We start from the raw sequence: 21382 nt of genomic DNA on the forward strand, positions 1-21382 counted from the left end.
GGGGGGCGGGGAACAGCCAGGAAGGATGGTCGGTTCTGCTGCTCGCTTGATTAAGGGGGTCAGCGTGTGTCTGTGTCATCGAGGTGGGCAGGGAAGGGGAGGGCTGTGTGGGGCGCGGGGGGGGGGGGCGTATATATGCTGGTGTGGTTGATACCGTGGAGCCTCACATCCGAAGGAGCCTGGCTGCTGACAGCTCCCAGGTAGGCGACTGCAAGCAAGCCCAGCCCCAAGACTCGCTGCTGAGAGCCTGGGGAAGTAGCCGGGCGGCAGGGCTTTCTCCCCAGCCCCTCTCCTTTGTCCAGCGTGGATGCTGCTGGCCTCCTGTGAGATTATCCCTTCATTCGTCTTCTTTTCTGGGCTCGGATGGGGGGGGGAGTGTGGAGGGGAGGGCTGAGGCTTTTATCCTGAAGAGAGATGCCGAAGAAGAGCTGAACTTGGAAATGAGGAAAAGTTTTGATTCCCCAGCTGTGGCCCCTACTTTGTCACTGCTGTCTGTGGCGACAAGGTGGTTATAGGTGTGAGGTTAGGGGAGCGGCAGGCACTTGGGGGTGGGAGTGAGGGCTTGCATTTCAAGGCAACCCTCCAGAAGCCCCCAGCCCTCCAAGCACCCTTGTGAGTGATTTCTCTCTGCGCCTGACTTCTTTTCATAGGGCGTGCAGACTGTATTCAGCATATCACTGAACTTGATTCGGATTGGGGTTTTTAATCCTGAGGGAACCCTGCTCCCCTAGGCGCCGAATACAAATCGCTAGTAATGATGCGGGGGGCGGAAACCGGACCCTGCCTTGTGCTCCACCAGTACGTGGCTGATCGCGGTCGCTGTGTGTGAATTCCGCGTAGATTTCTGCAAGGTTGACCTTGGTCTCCAGACGCTGAATCCTTTGGAGGTCTCTTCTCTTTCTTTACATCTTTCTTCCTCCCGCCCGTCTCTCCCACCTAAAGGTCTCTGCTGGGGTCCTGTGGAATACGATGTTCAGAAGTCATCCAAACTCTCTCTGGCTCAGCCTTTTTCCTCCTTCTCTCTTTGTGCGGCTCTCCCTTTGCGTCTGGCTTCCCCTCCCACCGCTACCCATCCCATCCTCCCCCATCTCATTCTGAACATGGGCAAGTTCTGGGGGAATTTCAAGTAAGGCAGGATGATTGGGGAAATGGACTATTTAAAGCAAGCAGCTTTGGACTTGAATACCCTGATCCTGGGCTTCAACATCTGTGTTTCGTTTCCTTGAGCAGCCCATAATTGTCCCAATTATAACCAATAACATTGGTCGGCAGACTAACAAAAGATGAGCTTTGCATGGCATTCGCCAGCAAGCCTAAACCGGAGTTTTCAACATAGAGGGGGGGAAAGTAAGTGCCTGGCTTCTTATCAAAACCTCCCAGGGAAACTGCTGCTCTCTCGCTTCCTGTAGCTGGCTACCGCAGACACTCCTCTCTCTCATTTATAAAGTGTGGCAGGGAAAAAGTCTGCACGCTTCCACCGCTGCTGTGATACCATTCACAAAAAGCATGCGTGTTCCTTTGGCCTTGCTGAGTCTTCTGCAGGGGAGGGTCCCTGAAAAGACTGCCCCCAACCACCATCTTGGTAAAAGGAGCAGCTTCCACCGTTCCCTGTGCTGCCCATCGAGGGCGCTGTGGTGCAGCCTGGGGTCATTCAGAGGGTGCAGTTTTGTTCTCCCAGGGGCGGCAGCCCTGGCTTTATCAGCTGAAGGCTGAGGGGACTGGGGGATTGAGAGGATGCCGATTTTGCATTGTCAACGAAGGGAATAATTGCAGGATTAGGCACAAACCGGTGCTCTCTGGAGCCCAAGACAGGAGCTGTCACAAAGCTATTCTGCATTCAATCAGGTATTTATCATCTACACTCCACCAGGCAGGGTGGATCCAACAGAGGTGATAATAACAGCCCTTTACACTCATACAACGATTGACATCTTAGCGCTTTTCACACCCACTAGCCCCCGCAACAGCCGTGAGAGATGGTGTCATTATCTCCATGTTGCAGTTGAAGAAACTGAAGCTGAGAGGTTAAATAATTTGTTGAGGACGTGGCAGAGAGGGGACTGAGTCCAGCCTTGCTGGTTCCTTTGCATCCCCCTCTTCGGGCCAGGGGTGCTTACAAACTAACGGGGTGGGCTCGCGGCAACACACACTGTGAAACAACTCGCGCATGATGCGAGGCTGGGTGTAATTAAGTCCTGAATTGCGTGGTCCAGACAGCAAGTGCTGGAGGAATCTGGGGGAAGGAGTCCTTGCTCAGAGATTCCAGGGATTCGAACCGGGCAGGGAAGGAGGTAGAATCTGGAAGAGCCAAGGGCTTTGGAGAGGGAGGTGGCAGCCGGGACAAGGGCACAAAAGGAGGGCAAAGAAATGAACCTTTATTGGAACCTACTATGTGCCAGGTAGTGAGCTAAATTTGTCTACATGTCTATTTCATGCTAATACACACACGCACAGTAGGGATGGCAGGTTTAGGGTGAGTGTTCTCTACGCTTTTATCCACACGGTTCAATTAGCCTCACGCCCCCAGCCCCAGAGCTCCCATGAAGGAAATCTACCTGATGTGAATCTGGGTGGAACTACTCATCAGATATCCTAGGGAGGGGATGGGCCCCCCGCCCAGAGAACAGGAGTCATAGTGATGACAGCCTGCAGTGGCTTGAATGGCTGGGAGTTCATTAGGCAAACTGGATGTTCTAAACACTTCTATGTAAATATCTATAGGTCCTCCCACTAACCAACATGCTGCTTTCCTTCTCACCACACACTGGCTGTGAGATTTAGGGCACACCAGTTTGGGGGGGCAAGCCGATTTTCTGGGCATCTCCCTAGATAGCCAGTGATCACATTCGGTTTTGATTTTCTGCCATCCTGTGATTTTTCAAATACTGGTTGCTGCCTCAGTGTTGCAGAAACACAGCATCGCCAGCTCTGAAGGGCCTGGCTCGGCATGTGACTTGTGGAGCTGGCCTCCGAGGAGTCCTGGGTCTCGGTGAAAATGTCAGCGGGTCACCAGCACACACCCAGGGCTCTGCCTTGCAACCAGGGCTCAGAGCCAACCTCCCCTCAGCTCACACTCATCCTGTGCCCCTCCCCCACCGAGTCCCCATTCATCCTTTCATTCATTCAGCCGAGAAACGTGCTTGGCTTACTGATAGGAGCCCGCAGTGCTGAGTGCCAAGCAAACAGACCTGGCAGCCTGTCCTCAGAGCTCTGGCCAATGTCACTAGATGTGAACGAGTCTAGGCCAAGTGGTCTCCAAAAGGGGCGTGGGTGCCCGACAGTCCACTGGGCTTTGGGAAACTGAGGCTTAATTTTCTATGTGGTTATCTTGTCTTTCTTAATTTGTACTTTAGTGCATTTTATATTGCATGTAACTTTTATAAATAAATTGGGAAGGTGAGCTCAAAACGGTCTGATTGCTAGAAGTATAAAGTTAAAGAAGTTTGAAGATTATTGGTCTAGATCCATTGCTCTTTTGCTTATCTGTATTTTCTAATCTTCTTGAAAGGAACCTTAAGAGGCTTTATTGTAAAAGTAAATAAAAGCTTTGAAAACTCCATTTAAGTTATTTTGACAGTATATGTGGAACCGTGGGCCAGAATCAGGAAGATCCAAGTTAAGAGCGATGGCACCTTTCCACTTTTGTGGCAGCCCTGATAGAAAATGTGTCCCTTGGGACTTCTCTGGCAGCCCAGTTGTTAGAACTCGGTGACGGGGCCCCGGTTCAATCCCTGGCGGGGAGCGGGGGGAGGAGGGTAGAAGCAAAAATAAAAAATAATAATAAACATAAAATTTTAAAATAAAATAAAAACAAAGACTTTAAAAAAAGAAAGAAAATGTGGCCCTCTCCTGAGCCCCAGCTGGGCTACTGTAACAAATATCTGGCCACTTATAATATCAAAAATATTGACCATCTAATCTATTGTAACTGCCTCTTTTTGGAGGAGGGGAAACTGAGCCCCAGAGAAAGAAAGGGCCTTGTTCAAGATCCCACAGGTGAGGGCAGAGCCAGGCCTCTCGCTTCCAAGCAGAGGGCTTTTGTTCATTCACCGCCCACCAGCTCCAGGCACACCCGGTCTGTGCAGGGCGGGGCCGTGCTTTGCCCTCCACCTCCTCTGCGCCCATCCCCTCCTTCCAGGTGGAAATTTAGAGCAGAAGAGGGACCTTTTTGGATGTAAGTGTATTCGTCAGAGGAGGAAAAGAAATAAAGGGGCCTCAGTCATAGCTGGTGAACAAGCAAAAGCTCAGTGTAGGAGTCACGTCTGCGTTAAAGAAATGGGGCGTGCGGAAGACAAACCCCCGTACTGGTGGGCAAGGAAACACTCCTTCAGGAACTGGGCAGAGGCAACGATAAAGAGGGTGTCATCAGAGAGGGGGAGCCCAGAGTTCAGGGCAAAAGGAGCTCCTTACAATGAATTCACGTACATGAACACAGACAGAAAACTGCTGAAATCTTTTTTTTTTTTTTTTTGGCCACGGCATGTAGGATCTTAGTTCCCTGTCCAGGGATCGAAGAGTCCTAACCACTGGACCGCCAGGGAATTCCCCTGCCTAGATCACTGAGCGGTCTGGTGAGAGCATGAGCTTGCAAATCAGATGGGTTGGGTTCTCAGCTCTGCCACTTCAAGTTATTTCTCCTCTTCAAGCCTCAATATTCTCAACTGTAAAATGGGGACAACAGCATTTACCCCATAGGGTGGATGCTTATAAAGCAATCAGCACAGTGCCTGGCACAGAAGATGCTAAATATAATAATAATGTGATTACTATTAAATACAAACAGAGACCATCCCAACGAGATTCCACCAGAATTTGCCAACCTTTCCAAAGCAGGACTAGTGTGTGGAACTTATGGTTTCCCAGAACACGTTTTAGAGTCAAAACACCTGAGTTTGTCTGGCTCTTGTATAAGCTGGATGATCTTAGGCAAGTTGCTTAACCTCTATGAACATATGTTCATCTCAAAAGTGGGGATAATATTAACCCTAGATTATAGGATTGTGTAAGAATATAAAACTCTTTTGTAACCTACAAGAACAATATTTATATATGTGGTTGATGAGAAGAATGGGGACAGATATACCTCTAGCAGAAAGGCATATCTGTCATCTTCCCTTCTCCACTAGAAGCACTAAAATTACAGGCTTTCTCACAGGTCATAAGACAAAACCCAATTAACTTTTAGCTTTGGCTAAATCTTCATATGTAATCCTCCAAACAGATAAGCAACTAATTACATTGCGCTTGGAAGCAAGATTACAAGCAAATAGATTAAGCTAAACACAGTGGTATTTTATCTTCATAAAGAGTGAGGCACGATTAATTTATGAGGTGTTATTACTGAAATAAAAGGTAATTAAACATTTCTTTACTCAATACAAGATGTCCAGACGCATAGCATCCCCGCGTAGAAGGGTTAGCTGAGTTTGGTTCACTAAGTGAATACAAACCATGTAAAATTCAAACACACTTAGGGTAGTGTTATTTACCGATGGTCTCTATTGTACAATTTAGAACAACAATAACAACAAAAACCGTTGTTACCCCCATTTTGCAGGTGAGAAGACTGAGGCTCTCAGAGGGGAAACAACTTGCCCAAAGTCACACAAAGTACAAAGATCAAACATAAATATAACTCGGGAATTAACTAATTCCTCACCTTCATTTTACTTCACATTAACTGATATACAGAGCAACAAAGCACACAGATGTTGTCAAGTCTTCTCAAAAATGAAAAACTTCTATTGAGTTTTCAAGAAAGTTTAGTCTTAACCTAGAACACAATTGTTCGACGGTTGTGAGGAGTACCAAAAAGGACAAAGCGTTGTCCCCTTTATAAGGATTATTACATATATTTTGAGCTTTTATTTATATTCATCTCATTTAAATATCAGAAACCATCTTTGAGTTGGACTGTGTGGTGATTCCCATTTTAAGGATTCTTTGAATTGCAGAGGAGAATGAATAACGTTGAGTAATGACTGGTTTTTAATTACTAGGTGGAGTCACTAGTTAAAAGCAAGGGGTAGAAATCTCTGTCTTCTGGCTTCTTTTACAGGCTAAATGCCCACTGAAATTCATCAATCTTTCTGTTTCAGTGTGGCTGGAACATTGTTACGAAAAAGAAAGAAAACCTTTAGCCTTCAGCATCAACTACTCTTTAAACTCATGCTAATTCATAAACAAGGATAATAACCAACCATGCCTCCCCGGCACTCAATTGCTTCCAAGTGTTTTTCATTAAACCTAAGTGAAAACACTTCCCACGATGCAATTTTAAGGGAATATTATTAATCACATGCCTTGATTAGCCTTGGGGAATGGAATAAGCAAATTGGCTGAATAAAAATGACTTTCTTCTTTCTGAAAAAAATACAACTTTAAATTTTTAAATTTTAAATAAATAGAAGTGCGGGGTAGGACGTGGAGGGGTAGGGAGGTCAGAGATGGGAAGAGAGGTGAGTGTACCATGGACCAGCAAGGAGGGCCAGACTAATGCCAAGTAGATTTGATAAGGTTTTTCCAAGTGCCAGACCAACAAAGGCCCACATTTTACATGCAGGAAACGTATCAAATGGAACACATGCTCAGTGTCCCAGGAGCTCATCGTCTTTCCTCAACTCATCCTAAAAACCCATTTACCCAGAATTTGAGATAACAGGAGCAGTCAATCCATCAAACATTTCCTGAATGTGCAAATTGCCACGGTTAATGAAGTTCATGAAAAACCTCAGCAGGAGAGCACTTCATTAACATCTGCCACAACTTATCAGCTCAGCCTGTGCAAACATGTGTTGCAATTTTGTATGAGGAAGCAGTCCCTTTTCTCCCCGCCTTTCCGTCTTCTGTGAAGTGCAGACACTGCCATCATGTGGCCAAAGAGAGCAGAGCATGCTGGACAAATCCTACAAAACCGTCTCCCGCCTAGAATGAAATTGAGTAGAACAAGAAACGTAAAGGCAATTACCAAATTAAACAAAAGATCTATCCAAGCAGTCCTCAGTTTAAGACCTTTGCTTATATGGTGGCTGTTGGAACTCAAGATACGTGTTCTCTTCAAAAGAACCTGTAAGCGGTGATGGGTTTCCCTGGATTGTCTACCAACACGTTGCACCAGAGCAAACTTAGCACGTAGCTAACCATTCCAACCATGCCTCCCGGCCACTAGCAACCAGTCTTCTTACAGAACGGGCATGGGGCTCCAGCTTAGGATGGCATCTTGCCTTGCTCTGGAGCAAAACTCATTCCCACCCCTCCCTGCCAACCCCCCCGCCAAGCGGAACAGTTAGCTACTGGACCCTTTGTCAGTGACACAGGTCCTGAAGTGGCTCCTGTGCCATGGGCATCCCAGGCCCCCGGGGGGCCGGTGCTCCCAGACACTCCCCAGTTCTCCATTTGTGAAGGAGAAGGGAGAGGGCTCCTGAGATACTCCACTGTCACTTATCAAACTTTCTTGAGCACCTCCTAAGTGCCTGGCCCTGTGCTGGGTGCTGGAAATTCAGAGAACCATAGAACGAGATCTCTGCCCTTCAGGAACTCACAGCCAGTGGGAGACATAGACACATAAGTCCAAGCTTACCACGTAGAGTGCTAAGGGCCGCGCGAAAGACAATGATAGTATCACAGAGTGAAGGCTATGTCCTAGGCTCTTTCTTTGACAAGCTTTTACGTTGTACTTGTTCTGTGCCAGGTGCTATTTTAACTGCTTAAAAACATCAACCCATTAATCGTCCAATAAGATAGGTACTATTATTATCCCAGTTTTACAGAGGAGAACCTGAGAGGGTGACTTGCAGGTGTGGGATCTGAACCCACATCCGTAGCGATGAGCAGCTGAGAAAACGTGAATCCCAACAACCCCGTCTCGGGAGGTCTGTTGTGCCTATTTGACAGGCCCCTGGGCCTCGCTTGCCTCCCGGTGTGATGTGCTGCTTAGCGAAGCCACAAGAGCAGAGGAGACTCATCTAACTCAGACCAGGGCTTGGAGAGGGCTTCCCAGAGGGGATAATTCCTGGGGTGTGTATGAAGTATGAGCTGGTGGCGGGTATTCTGGGCAGAAGATAGAGCAAGGGCCAAAGCGCAGTAGGCGTGAAGGACCCGATAGAGTTGGGAATTATGTGTGATTCACTAGGAATGGAGGAGATTCAAGGGTGACAGGAGCTGAAGCCAGAGAGCTGGGCAGGAGCCGCGCCGCCTCCCACTGGGGGTTACAGAATTATCTTAAGTATGAGTAACATCATCAGATGTAGAGATGGCTTGGTCAGGGAGGGGGATCATTAGGCAGACTAATTAGGGGGCGATCACAGTAACCAAGGCAATAAATCTCAGCTAAGGCACTAGCCCTCCGGGTACAGGAGAAAAATGCATTTGAGATATATTCATCTGAATAGATGTTCAAGTTCATTATTCATTAACCCCAGACATCCCAATCTGTAGGGTAAAGGTCAGACCCTTTAGGATGGCCAACATGACCCTGTTTCATCTAGACGGAGCCTCTCTCTCTCTAAGCAAGTGCTTCCCTTAGGGAGGGGGCCCCAGTGCAGCTGCCTGCTTATCTCCCCCCACCCCCCGATCCCGGGCTGTGGTCCCGATTCCAATACGCCTTTGAAAAGGTGGAGTCACTAGTTAAAAGCGAGGTAGTTCTGTGTCTCTCAGATGCCCTCTTCTTTGTCCTCTTGGCAGACTATTACTCATTATTCAAAACCCATCTCAAATGTCACCTCATTGACTTAACAAACATTGATTGAGCATCTTTCATTCGACATCCTCTTGGTATGAAATGCTTGGATGACGCCCAAGAAGAGCTGGGGTGGTCTCCCAACATGGCCACTGGCACGGGATCCCCCTCCCTCTCCCACTGACTTGCTCCATTTCACATCCCTCTTCTACCATTGTTTCTCAAACTTCAGCATGTGTATGAATCGCCTAAGAATCTTACTGAAAAGATCCAGATTCAGTGGTTCTGGGGTAGGGCCTGAAATACTGCATTTCTTACAAGATCCCAGGGGATGCTTCTGATCTGCAGACTGCATTTGAACAGCAAGGCTTTTACGTTTTCTCAGTACAGTCTGATGAAAAAGCAATTAAGGCAATTGGTTTTGTTTTTCTATGCTCAACTCTTATTAAGATAAAATTTACATACAGTGAAATGCACAGAATCTAAATGTACAATTCAGTGGGTTTTTGGCAAACGTATACACCCCTGTGACCTACACCTCAATCAAGAACATTCACATTTCCAGAAAGTTCCCTTGTTCCCCTTTCCATTTAATCCTCCAAATAAAGATGGTTCTACAGGGACCCAAAGTGAGGTAGTCCAAGAAAATAGCTTTCTGATTCAGGAGACTTGATCACAGGAAAAATTTAAAGGGAAACAGGAAGAACTGTACATCTTTGAGACAATCCTACATAAAGAATATAAACAACTGATCTAACTAATAATCATTAGAGCTATTACCTTAGAATAGTCTCTTTGTTTTTTTAAGATTTTTTTTTTGATGTGGACCATTTTTAAAGTTTTTATTGAATTTGTTACAATATTGCTTCTGTTTTATGTTTTGGTTTTTTGGCTGTGAGGTATGTGGGATCTTAACTCCCCGACCAGGGATGGAACCCACACCCGCTGCATTGGAAGGCGAAGTCTTAACCACTGAACCGCCAGGGAAGTCCTTCTTTGTTCATTTTTCAATAGATAACTCCAAAGCCTGGTTCTGCAAAGCCTCGTCCTGTGCTTTGCACGGCTTAGCAAGGTGAACATATTAGCTCTGTGCTCAGGAAGCTGGCTCACATCTAGCAGGGGAAACAGACAAGGAACCTAGCAGAACCGTCCCGGAAGAGTGAATTCTGGGCCTCGGGGCATTCCTGGCAGAGGCAGGGGAGTCTGGGGAGGATCAGTCGCACATAAATCTACTTTACACGTCTCACTCATCACCGCACTTTGCAAAACGTCCCTTATGGGTCTAATCTTTGCAATAGCCCTGGGACAAGGTGAGTACCACCATTCCCCTTTTAGAGTTATGAAAACTGAGGCTGGGCGAGGTTGTCTTCAGGCCGCATGCTGGTAAGTTGCAAAGTGAGGCCTTTAGCTCCCTGGAAGGGTTCATGCCCGTGGAGGTCAGCTGAGTGGCAGGAATCGCAGGGTTGCTCCCCCCAGGAGCCCAGACACTAGCCCTGCCTGAACATCATGCCTGGCAGACAAGCCCGGGGCCACCTGTGCCCTCAACAGCCTACTCCCCTCCTGGGAGGTGGAATCTCAGGCCCGGCTGCACTGTCCCCTCAGAAGAGTGTCTTTCCCGCATCCCCTGTGTGAGGGTCTCCAGCCCCTACCGGCCCCCACAGAAGGGCTGTGCTAATTGCCACCCGCCCTCACTTGTGTTTTAGCGTCCTGCTTCCAGCTCCTGCACCATGAAGATCCTGTTCTGTGACCTCCTGCTGCTCAGCCTGTTCTCCAGCGCGTCCAGCAGCTGTCAGGAGGACTGTATGACCTGCAGAGAGAAGCTCCGCCCAGCTCCTGACAGCTTCAGCCTTGAGGTAGGTCCAGGAGCAGCCCTGTCTTCCCCTCCCTCCCCCAACAAGGTCACGTGACTCTCCCAGTGTCAGAGGGTCTGTAGGAAACAGATGTGGACTTGAGCATCTTCTGAAAGCAAACCCTGTCATCTTTCCTCTTTACCACGTTCATATAAAGACCCACCCATGCTGCCATTTTGTTCCCATCATTAAAATAATGCATACTCATTCTAGAGAATTTGGCAAATTCCAAAAACCATAAAAAAAAAATTTAAATCACCTTTAATCCCACTAGAGAAAGAATTCTAGTTTTTTCACTTGCTATGTTACACAAGGATAATTTTCCCCTGTTATTAACATTATTTTAAATTACTTCTTCCCATGAATACAGTATACTTTGCTTAACCAATCCCCTCCTGTTGAACATGTATGTTGCCCTTCCGTTTTGATATTATAGACAGTTCTACAATGAACACCTAAATGCTCTCTCGTATTTTAAATTTTGATTTGAGCACTAAATTTCTTTTTACTAAGTAAGCTGCTTTCTCAACTGCTTTCATTACAGTTTAGTTATTCCTCTCCTATTAAATCCAATATAACTCAATTACTTTTTCTCTGTAGTCAAGTAAACTCTTTTCAAAAGAGTTTGAAACTCCTCAACCTTTAAGAACAAACTTTCCCCTACTGTTCCTTAAGGCAAGCGTACTGTTTCTTAAGGCAAGCATACAAATATAGGAACCAAGTACTCACGCTGGGATAACACCCTAACGTGAGCAGACACAGCCCCCGACGCACCCAAACACCAAGCTCCTCCTGTGCCAGCTCAGTGGTTTTCAAGTCTGTTTTCTGAACGGTAATAACCACCGAATCATGAAGCGCATCCCCAGAGAACCCATTCAAAGTTCATCCATCCTCCTCATTCAGCCATGGTGGGTTTCCTGAGCACCTACTATGTGCTGAGCACTGGGCTAGGCCAAGGGCCCCGAGGTGAGCGGATGGATGGCTTTTGCAACTGGTGGGAGAGAAGAACCCCCAATCCCTCCATGAGCGTAATTACTGAGCCCTGGGGAAGCAAGAACAGGGGACCCCAACCTAGTCTAGAGGGGCAGAGGGGGCTTTTGGAGGAACTCAGTCTCTAAGGAAACCGAAAGAGGATCGGGAGTGAAGAGGCAGGGAGCCAGAGCCCCAGGTGCCCAGGTAATGGAGGGAGGCGTGGGGGAGGGGAGGGGGGCACATGTGCAAATGCCTTTCCGGGGAGGGGAGCGGCAATTAAGGAACTGAGAAAAGCTGAGTTTGGCTAGAACACAGAAGGCCCACCTGCCTTTTCTGTGCAGCCCAGAGAGGCTTAAAAGTTCACCCAAAACAAAACGCTTTCCCTTGGTCTTAGTAAAGAGAGCAGACAACTAGTTTACACGTAAACCAGCGAAGGAGTTGATTAAGCAATAATCTCATAAATGCCACACTTTTACGGCTCTGAGGTTGCAGCCTAGACAAGACTGAAAGTTGTGAACAATTCCTGAATCACGAGCTTTAACTGCAACCCTTTATCTCCCACTCAAAAAAGCATTAGGACTCGAACAGATATTTGTACACCCATGTTCATAACAGCACTACTCACAAGAGTCAAAAGGTGGAAATGACTCAACTGACCACCGAGAGATGAGTGGATAAAGAAAATATGGTCTATGCATACAGTGGAATATTATTCAGCTTTAAAAAGGAAGGGAATTGTGACACATGCTACGGCATGGATGAGCCCTGAAGATGTATGCTAAGTGAAATACGCCAGTCACAAAAGGACAAATGCTGTATGATTCCACTTACCTGAGGTTCCTAGAGTAGTCTGATTCGCAGAAACAGAAAGTAGAATGGGGGTTGCCAAGGGCTGGGGAAAGAGAAAAGGGGAGTTAGTGTTTAATGGGTACAAAGTTTCAGTTTGGGAAAATGAAAAAGTTCTAGAGATGGTTGGGGGAGGTGATGGTAGGACAACAATGTGAATATATCAATACTTAATACCACTGAGCTGTACACTTAAAAAGGGTTCCAATGCTAAATTTGATGATATGTGTATTTCACAATAGAAAAAAAAGTGTGAGGACCTCAGCTGTAAGGATAACCCCAAGTCTGCTCTAATTTATTTTCTACAAAGTAAAGCATTCACGGATTTAGGTGATTTGTTTGTAACAAACATCGCACCTGACTGTGAAGCGCTATAATGCTCCCACTCCCAGGACACCTTGACCTTGGGAGCCCTGTTCTGAGACAACAGAGGCCACCAGGGACAGACTCTCTCCAGCCTCCTTATTGCCATCTCAGGATCTGTCCTCCAGCCCTTTCTTCTTCCTTCTTCCTTTGTACCATTGATTTTCCTGCTGGGAATTTTTCCTTTTTTCCCCTCTCCCACTTGCTCTTTCCTTCCCTCCGTTGTCATGTTTTTGAAAGAGTATCTACACTTGTGACTTTGAGCCCCTTGCCTCTGCCTCACTCCTTAGCTGCTCTCGGAGGTCACCAGCAGCTCCTAACCACAGAACCTCCGGCAGATGTGCAGGCTTCCTCTCCTCGTCCTCTCTGGGTAAACCCGGCTCTCTTCCCCACTATGACTCTTCCTTTTCTGCCTCCTGTTGTGGTCCTGTTCCTTTTCCTGCCCCCTGAACATAAGCAATCGCCAAGATTCCCTGCTTCTTACCTCCTTCTGAGATGCCGCACCCACTTTCCAGGCCGTCCGCTCTCCCCAGACAGCAGGTAACGCCCAAAGGTACACTCCTCACTTCTTCTCTGCTGGGCTTCCATCACTTTCCATAGTTTCTGGGAAATCCAGGCTTCCCTTCCCTTTCCACGGCCCCAAGAACCTGACCTGCCATCTTGCTCGTGGCTCTCCCTCCTCCCCCAGCCAATAAATCCTACTCATTCTTCAGAACCCAGATTAGGTTTCCCCTCTTAGGAGAATCTTTGCTGATTCTCCCCACCTGGCCCCAGTTGAGCCAGCCCCTAGCTCCTTTGCTGTCTGATGATTACTTGCGTCGGCTAGTCTCTCACCACCAGGTATGAGCTCTCTTTGCTGATGATTCTGGGTATCTCCAGCATGTTGCAGTGTGCGGCACAGAGCAGTACTCAGTTAAGAGGTCCCATGGAAACCGTAAAATTGCAAGACCTTTAGTCTCCTAAGAGGCGCAGGCACTGCACAGTTTTTACACTGGTGTCTTTCAAAGCCAGGAAAGAATTTGGAGCCTGTTTCCATTTCTCCGTAGCATCTTCAGTCTCTAGGGTCCAGACAACACTGTTAGAAAATGGCCAGTTCTAGCCTCACAGTGTGGGATAATCCCCGCCAGTGCCTGCCGACCCCCAGAGGACCTGGCTGCCTGGTTGTCTGGTTTCTAGCTTGTATTCACTTTTAACCTATTTTTTAAAGTTTTATGAGATGTCTAGAATTGAGGCAACCACATCTCATTTCCGAATCTTTCAACCCTTGAGTATGTCCACTCTGTGAATGATGGGGGACTCAGATATTTAGGCAAGGGTCACCTCCCCAATCCCTCCACCAAATGATGTAATCCTGAGCTATTCCCAGGACCCTCTGGACCCTTGGCTTCATCAAGAATTTCTTTATTTCTCATTCCAGGGCAATGGTCCAAGTATGGTTGTCTTTTTGTTAGACTATCATTTTGGTCAGTAAATGATTCACACACACCCCAAACCATTGCAATGTCCTGGGCTTTCAGCTAAATTGTGAATGGTACTTACACCAACGGCTTAAGAAGAAAAAAACTAGATTCACTGAGTTGTTTTAGAGACAAAGAAGAAGGTAACTCCCAAGAAAGGTCTGGGGAAATTTATTTAAATTCCCTAAAACTCTATTAACAGCAGAAGAGACTACCTTCTGCTAGTACTTTCTGTCTTCATTACATGAAAATTCTTAGTAGTTGACTTGCAGTAGGAGTTCCTAATACGTTTTTCTTTTGTTCTATTCCTCTGCTGGCCTGCTAGTGTTGGCCCTCAGATATCCTGGCAGAACCTCCTAAAGCAAATAGATCTCAAATGTCTCTCTGTCAGAAGTGGTTGGATTCCTTAGTGGCAGAAACGTGACAAACTCAATGAGCTGCTTCTTTTCCTTCCAGTGGGCTCGTGGGCCTGTTTCCCTAATCTTCGATCCCAGACATCCAAATGGCCCTTTGCTCAGTTTCCTCCCAAGCCCGGCTTTACAGATCAATTTGGCACCAATCTGGGACTTTCCAGATGCTCCTCCGTACTGTGGCTTAATATAGCAATGTCATCAGTGTGGGCTGTGAAAATGTGTCCAGCTCACTTAACGGGCCATTAACCCATCTCTGGAAAGAAGCTGGTGGGTCCCTCAGACCAGAGAGTTTAGGCATTAAGCTCATATGCCCATCTGGTGTTACAAATGCTGTTGTGAATTTGGACTCCTCATTTTTGCCCAAAACCTTCTCCTAAATCAAGAATTGAGATGATTTTGTTAGTACCTAATTCATCTAATAGTATGTTGAGTCCCAGTGCGGGCTCTGCATCTGGTTTGATCGTAGAATTTCATTTTCTCTGATTGACACACAACCTAATTACCATCTCGGCTTAGAAACTCAGGGGCTCACAGAAGATCTGATAGCCTCTGGGCTTAACAGCTTCCACCTGTTTCTGTAAATGGAAGGAGCAGAACAATACAACAAGCACTTTGAGGCTCCTATTCTGTGAGGATGGGACCCAGTGTGCTCCAAAGGTCCATTTCACCTCTACACTTCTACACTTCTGAAACCGCACAACTCAGATTGGGACTTGAACCCACGGTCTTTTAATTGAGATCACCCACCTGGTCTCAGGACTTAATGAAGCTCAGATTCTTTATGTCTCCTCACAGAAAGAATTCAGTGAGAGACAAAGTGAAGGGTAGGAAGTGGATTTATTTAGAGAGATACACATTCCATAGACAGAGTGTGGGCCATCTCAGAAGGAGAGAGGCCCTGAAATATGGGGTGGTTAGTTTTTCTGGGCTGGGTAATTTCACAGGCTAATGAGTGGGAGGATTATTCCAACTATTTTGCAGAGGGGGAGGAGATTTCCAGGAATTGGACCACCACCCACTTTTTGACCTTTTATGGTCAGCCCCGGAACTGTCATGGCACCCGTAGGTGTGTCATTTAGATGTTAATGTATTACAGTGAGTGTATAATGAGGTTCAATGTGCCACTGGAAGTCGAATCTTCCACCATCTTGGACCTAGTTGGTTCTAACCTGTTTATGTCATATCTTCTAGGGCTATGTCCTTCTTTTAGAGGTTGTGCCCTGCCCCCTTCCCTCCTGTTTCACTTCTACTGGCTTTCCCAGTGCTACCCATGCTTTCCTGTTATCTCCTTGACCCTGTAGTGTAGGGTTTCTCAGACTCATCACTGTAGCTATATTAGGCGGGATAATGATTTGTTGGGGAGGAGGGGGCTGTCCTGTGCATTGTAGGATGTTTGCTAGTGTCCCTGTGAAACAGAGCAGGACTCTGTGGGGCCCTCCTGGGTACAAAGCCTTTCTGTGTCCCCCATTTCTTTTTTGGTAGGAAATAGGCTTCATCCAGCCTCCAGAACTCTCCCTGAGTTCCAAAGGGTAGGTTCAAACAGTTGTCAATCAGGGACAAGGGAGGAGCAATCAAACAACAGTGCAGCCTTGGGGCAGGGTTCCTCCTCAAGGGATACATATAACAATACCTTTGTGTTCTTCTGCGGGAACTAAGGCCCCCACCCTTAGGAGGATGGTAACTCCAGGCTGAGCACAAGATTCCTGGAGCACCTGTTACCTCACCACCAACACATCAGAACAAAGTCACACACCCTGCAGCCTTCACCCCAAATTTTGCCTATTAAAAACTTCTCCCCGAAAACCATCAGGGGTTTTGGGATTTTTGAACATGAGCCACCTGTTCTCCTTGCTTGGCCCTGCAATAAACCTTTCTCTGCTCCAGACTCCAGTGTTTCGGTTTGTCTGGCATCACCGTGCGTCGGGCACATAACCTCGTGTTCAGTAACAGCTGGCCTCCACTCACTGGATAGCAGTAACATCCCTGCTCCCACCCACTGTGTGACAACCAAATGTGTCCCCAGACATTGCCAAATGTCCCCTGGGGGGGCAAAATTGCTCCCAATTGAGACCCACTGCTGTAGAGCAATAACCCAATAGGATGATGATCTAAAAGAACAAACTACAAATTGGTTCTACTCAGTTTTCTTCAAAGTGTTTCAGGAGCAGGCGAAGCACAGACCCAAGTGACTCTCTGAAGGAGTCCCCAACCACCATGTTCCATGATGGTTTCTTCCTCCTCAGAGCCAGTTCCAAAGCAGGGTTTCTCAAAGTGTAATCCAGCCTCAGAATCGCCTGGGATGCTTGCAAATGCAAATTCCTGGGCCCCACCCTCAGTTTACTGCATCAGAATCTCCAGGGGTATAGATTAAGAATTTGCATTCTAACAAATCCCAGTAGGGGTTCATAAAGACCACTCAAGTCTGCAGCTCCATTGTTCTAGAGTCCACCCTCCCCATCTGTGGAATTTGCCCATCATTCTTTCTTACCCAGTGAGTTTGTGGGTGTGAAAAACTGGTTTCTCTATGTATCTCACTGAGTTGTCAGCATCTCGGAGGAAACTCTAAATGGAAAAGACATACTCGAAAAAATCTTGTCTATCAGTAGGGGCCAACCTCACCACCTCTGGCCAGCAGGTGGTCTGGGCAAAGGTGTTCCTTGGAAACCTTACCAGTGAAGGAGAGTGAGAGTAACACTCCCACTGGATACCATCTCTTTCTTCTCTCTGGTCCAGTGGAAAATGAGCAGTCTCCCCATCAGAACCTTACTTTTTGGTCTCATAGAATCCTTATTTTCCCATTAGTTTCCACCAATTCGTATTGCAAGCACAGAGAAGTCGCTGACTAGGAGGTGTCCTGGGTTGGGACTTGAAACATTGGAGTTCTGTTCAGGTTATACTGTTATTTCACCATGTAGTTTTGGACCCATTACTGAACCTCAGTATAACATGCGAACATGGACCACACTGGTCGTTTCCAAACCTAGGCAAATCTCACAGTTACCTGAGCTTTGTAAAAATAAGCTTTAAACCCTGGTTCTATTCCTCAGAGATTTAACTGGGTTATGAAATTCTGTGTTTTAAAAAGTTCTGCAGATGATTCAGATTCACACCCAGGTGTAGGACCCATTGGACCAGGTGTTGCCCAAGGAGTCTATGCAATGCCTTGATGATGCACGAGAAGAGTTGAGGCATCTCCCAATGTGGCCATTGGGCGACCTCAGCTGCAGACCCCCTCTTCCTCCTCTTGTTTCTCTTCATTTCACATCCTCACTATGGACTCCACTTTGTATTCCAGCTATGAGATGCCTGGAATGCACACACGTTCTCCCTACAGCACAGCTAGCAGCCAAGTGAAGAGGTCCTAAGCCTGGAGTCCACGGGTGCCTGTCCGTGGCTAGGCTTTAGAAGATGTAGGAACCCCCTAAAATTATATGCAAATGTGACATGAATGTGCATTTATACGGTGAAAGGGAGGGAATCCCTTATGGAGAATCATTAGATTCTCAAAAGAGTCCATGACCCAAAAAAAGGTGAAGAACCCTGGTCTAATGGGACAGACAAGACAAAGAGCTGCAACAGGGTGACAAGCACTACATCAGAAGCGTGTGCTAAATGCCGAGGAGTTCGAGTCTGGTTGCAACTAGCTGCAACTCCTGTTCTTCCAGTGACTCCCTTTCTCATCTTTTTTCTTTTCTTTTTTTTTAAAAAAGTTCTCCCTTTGTCACGCTTAGCTAAATATAAAGTGAATTGTTTATTAATACAGCTCAGGGCAGCAAACCTCTACTTGAAACTCTCCTATTTACTGGATGGAGAAGATTCCTCTATGAGTAAGATGTGGTCCCTAACTTGTCATATTCTGTCTTATAAGGTGTTACAATTATACTAAGCATTCAAATTTCCACAAGCGCAAAACAAAGTTTTGTGGGAGCACAGAAGCAGGAGAGAGCAATTCCAGCCAGGGAGCCAGGAGCAGGTGTCATTGAGGGGTAGCTCTGGAGCCTGGCTGGCCCCAAAGGATGGATGGAAGGAGGTTATTCCATCAGAAGGAACAGAGTGAGAAAAGACACGTGGGGAAGGCGAGGGAGCTTGCTGTGTTTGAGGCACTAGGAGCAGCCTCATATGCCTGAAGCAATGAGGGGTGTTGAGAGGAAGATTCAGAAATAAGACTGAGGGACTTCCCTGGTAGTCCAGTGGTTAGGACTCTGCGCTTCCACAGCAGGGGGCACGGGTTCGATCCCTGGTCAGAGAACTAAGATCCCGCATGCCGTGCGGCCAAAAAAAAAAAAAAAACTGAAAGACGGGCGAGGACAGGATGGTGGAGCCACTTGAATGCTCTGCTCAGGAGTTTGGAGTTACAGTATTTTATAGACAAAGACAGATATTGGACAGTTGTCGGTAAGTAACGATATGTTTAGATCCATTCTTCAGGAAGGTTATTCTGCCAGGGATATAAAATGCATTAAGGCAAAGCAAAGATCAGAGATGGAGAGATCTGTTAGGAAGCCACTGCACCCCAAGAGGAACTTAGGCAGTGGGGATGGAAAGGAGGGGGCAGACTCACATGCTGATTGGATGGAGGAATGGGGTCCTGAGAAGGGAGACGTCAGAGTGATGCCCAGGGTTCTAAACCTGAGTCAACTGGGGCATAAGGTGCTGTTCAGAGATAGACAAAGAGACACAGAGCAGGACAGACTTGGGGTGGAGAAAGTATATCAGATAAGAATTAAATTCACCTGCTAGTAACAAACACCTAAAGTAACATCTTTAATAAGATGGAGATTTGGGAATTCTCTGGTGGTCCAGTGGTTAGGATTTCGGGCTTTCACTGCCCTGGCCTGGGTTCAATCCCTGATCCGGGAACTGAGACTGCGTGGTGCAACCAAAAAAAAAAAAGATGAAAAGATGGAGATTTGATTCCTCACAAAGAAGTCAGGAGGTGGCCAGTCCACGGCTGGTACGGCAGCTCCATCACGTCACAGACTCCTTCGCTTTCTGCTTTACCTGTCTACGGCTGCCACCCTCATATGGTTCCATCCTCGGAGTCTCCTCAAGATTTCAAGACGGCCCATTGAACACCAGCCAAAATGTCCACATTCTAAGCAGGAGGCTGGAGGAAGGGAAGGAAGAAGGAAAAAAAAAAGATGTTCTTCCCGGATAAATCAGCTCCCTACTTTCCCAGAAGCCCCACCTGGTCCTTTCCATGTATATGTCATCGGCCACCTCTGGCTACAAAGGAGGTTGGGAAACATATATGTGGCCTTCAGGAAGAAAACAAGTGTTCTCTCTCTTTTTTAAAAAAATATTTATTTATTTATTTGGTTGCACCTGGTCTTAGTTGCAGCAGGTGGGCTCCTTAGTTGTGGCATGCGAACTCTTAGTTGCGGCATGCGTGTGGGATCTTAGTTCTCCGACCAGGGATCGAACCCATGCCCCCTGTATTGGGAGAGCAGAGTCTTAACCACTGCGCCACCAGGGAAGTCCCACAAGTGCTCTCTTAGTAAGGAAGAGGGGAGATGGGTACAGAATGGGCAGTTGGTAGCCTCTGCCCCAGAAGAGAAGGTGGGCTTTATTCTTAACAAATTGCACTTAATGTGTTGGTCAGACATTTTGATGGAGATAGAAGACAGGGATCAGAGAAGTGTCTGGACTTCAGGAGGTAACAGGTACCGGATATAGAGACCTGGGGTGCCCTGAAAGAAGTGATGGCCAAAATCACAGAAATGAACAAAGTCACCAAGGGGCAGATTGTAAAGAGAGATGAGAAGTGTAAAGACCGAATCTTAGGAACACAGGAGGAAGAGCACAAACAGTCTGAGAGGTGAGTGCAGTATCAGAAAGAGAATTTTCAGGAGGGTGTGGTCCCCATTACCAGATGCTGCAGGTCAAGGAGAAGGAGGACTAAGCAGGACCATTGGCTCTGGTGACTGGGAAGTCGCTGGAGGTCCCTCAAGTAGGGGTGAGGGTGGGAAGCAGATTTCAAGGAGTTGAGGAGAAAGTGGAAGATGCTGAGATAGAGACATGGGCACATGACCACATCTTGGAGAACCTGGGCAGTGACAAAAGAGGGGCAGGGTTGGAGGTGGCAAAGGCTTCAGGAGAAGTCGGATTGAAGGGCACGTTTTGAGGGTTTGGTGGGACAGCCTGTGAGGTCTGTGATTTAAGCTGCACACATATCTCACTCCTTGGTTAGAGATCAGGTTGGAAACCTTGCCTGTAGAGGCATCTGTGCCACCTGGGTGGATGTTTGTGCTCCCCAGGTAGGGCCGATGAGGCACACACACATCTTCTCACGTCCCACACCTGCCCAGGCAGAGCAGTAACTCTTGATGCCCTATAAGCCAAGCAAAGACTCTGAGGTCTGACGAAGGGCTCTGCAGCTTCCTGCTGACCATGATGTCAAGGTCAGGTTGAAAGGCGGTTTCCATCTGGCTAAGGCCAGAAACACAGAGAGGAGCATTCAGGGTGAAGTCAAAACAGCAAATAGGAAAAAAAAGTTGGAGGCAGAGGCTTCCAGGAGACCTAATCGGAGACCAGAACGTGGGAGGAAAGGGCCAAGGCCAGGACCAGTCAGGAGGGTGGGAGATATCATGGTCAGGCTGATAGTCTAGATGAGAAATGGAGATGCCTGGAGAGACAGAGCAGCAGCAGGAGTTCCTCGGGGGCTGGCGGGTCTACTGAATTGTGTCCAATGTTCCCCGAATGCCCAACCTGCCTACATCCCAAAGTCTTGACCCCCATTTTCTTTTTTTTTTAATTTATTTTATTGAAGTATAGTTGATTTACAATGTTGTGTTAATTTCTGCT

General features: G+C 47.1%; 1 protein-coding gene across 3 annotated transcripts in view; it reads left to right on the forward strand.

Annotated features, from left to right (window-relative positions):
• Positions 1–21382, forward strand: part of PNOC (prepronociceptin) — a 49522-nt gene that overhangs the window by 22835 nt on the left and 5305 nt on the right. Inside the window, exons 1-2 of one of the 3 annotated variants that reach the window (XM_082469062.1) lie at positions 125–323; positions 10381–10530. In XM_082469062.1, the coding sequence (XP_082325188.1) occupies positions 10405–10530 (126 nt within the window). In that variant the 5' untranslated portion in view covers positions 125–323; positions 10381–10404. Of the gene's footprint in view, positions 1–124; positions 324–10270; positions 10531–21382 lie in introns of those variants that run through there. The other 2 variants (XM_082469061.1, XM_082469063.1) reach the window with 2 other exon arrangements.

This window comes from Balaenoptera physalus, assembly GCF_965194825.1.
Source record: "Balaenoptera physalus genome assembly, chromosome: 7".
Taxonomy (NCBI): domain Eukaryota; kingdom Metazoa; phylum Chordata; class Mammalia; order Artiodactyla; family Balaenopteridae; genus Balaenoptera; species Balaenoptera physalus.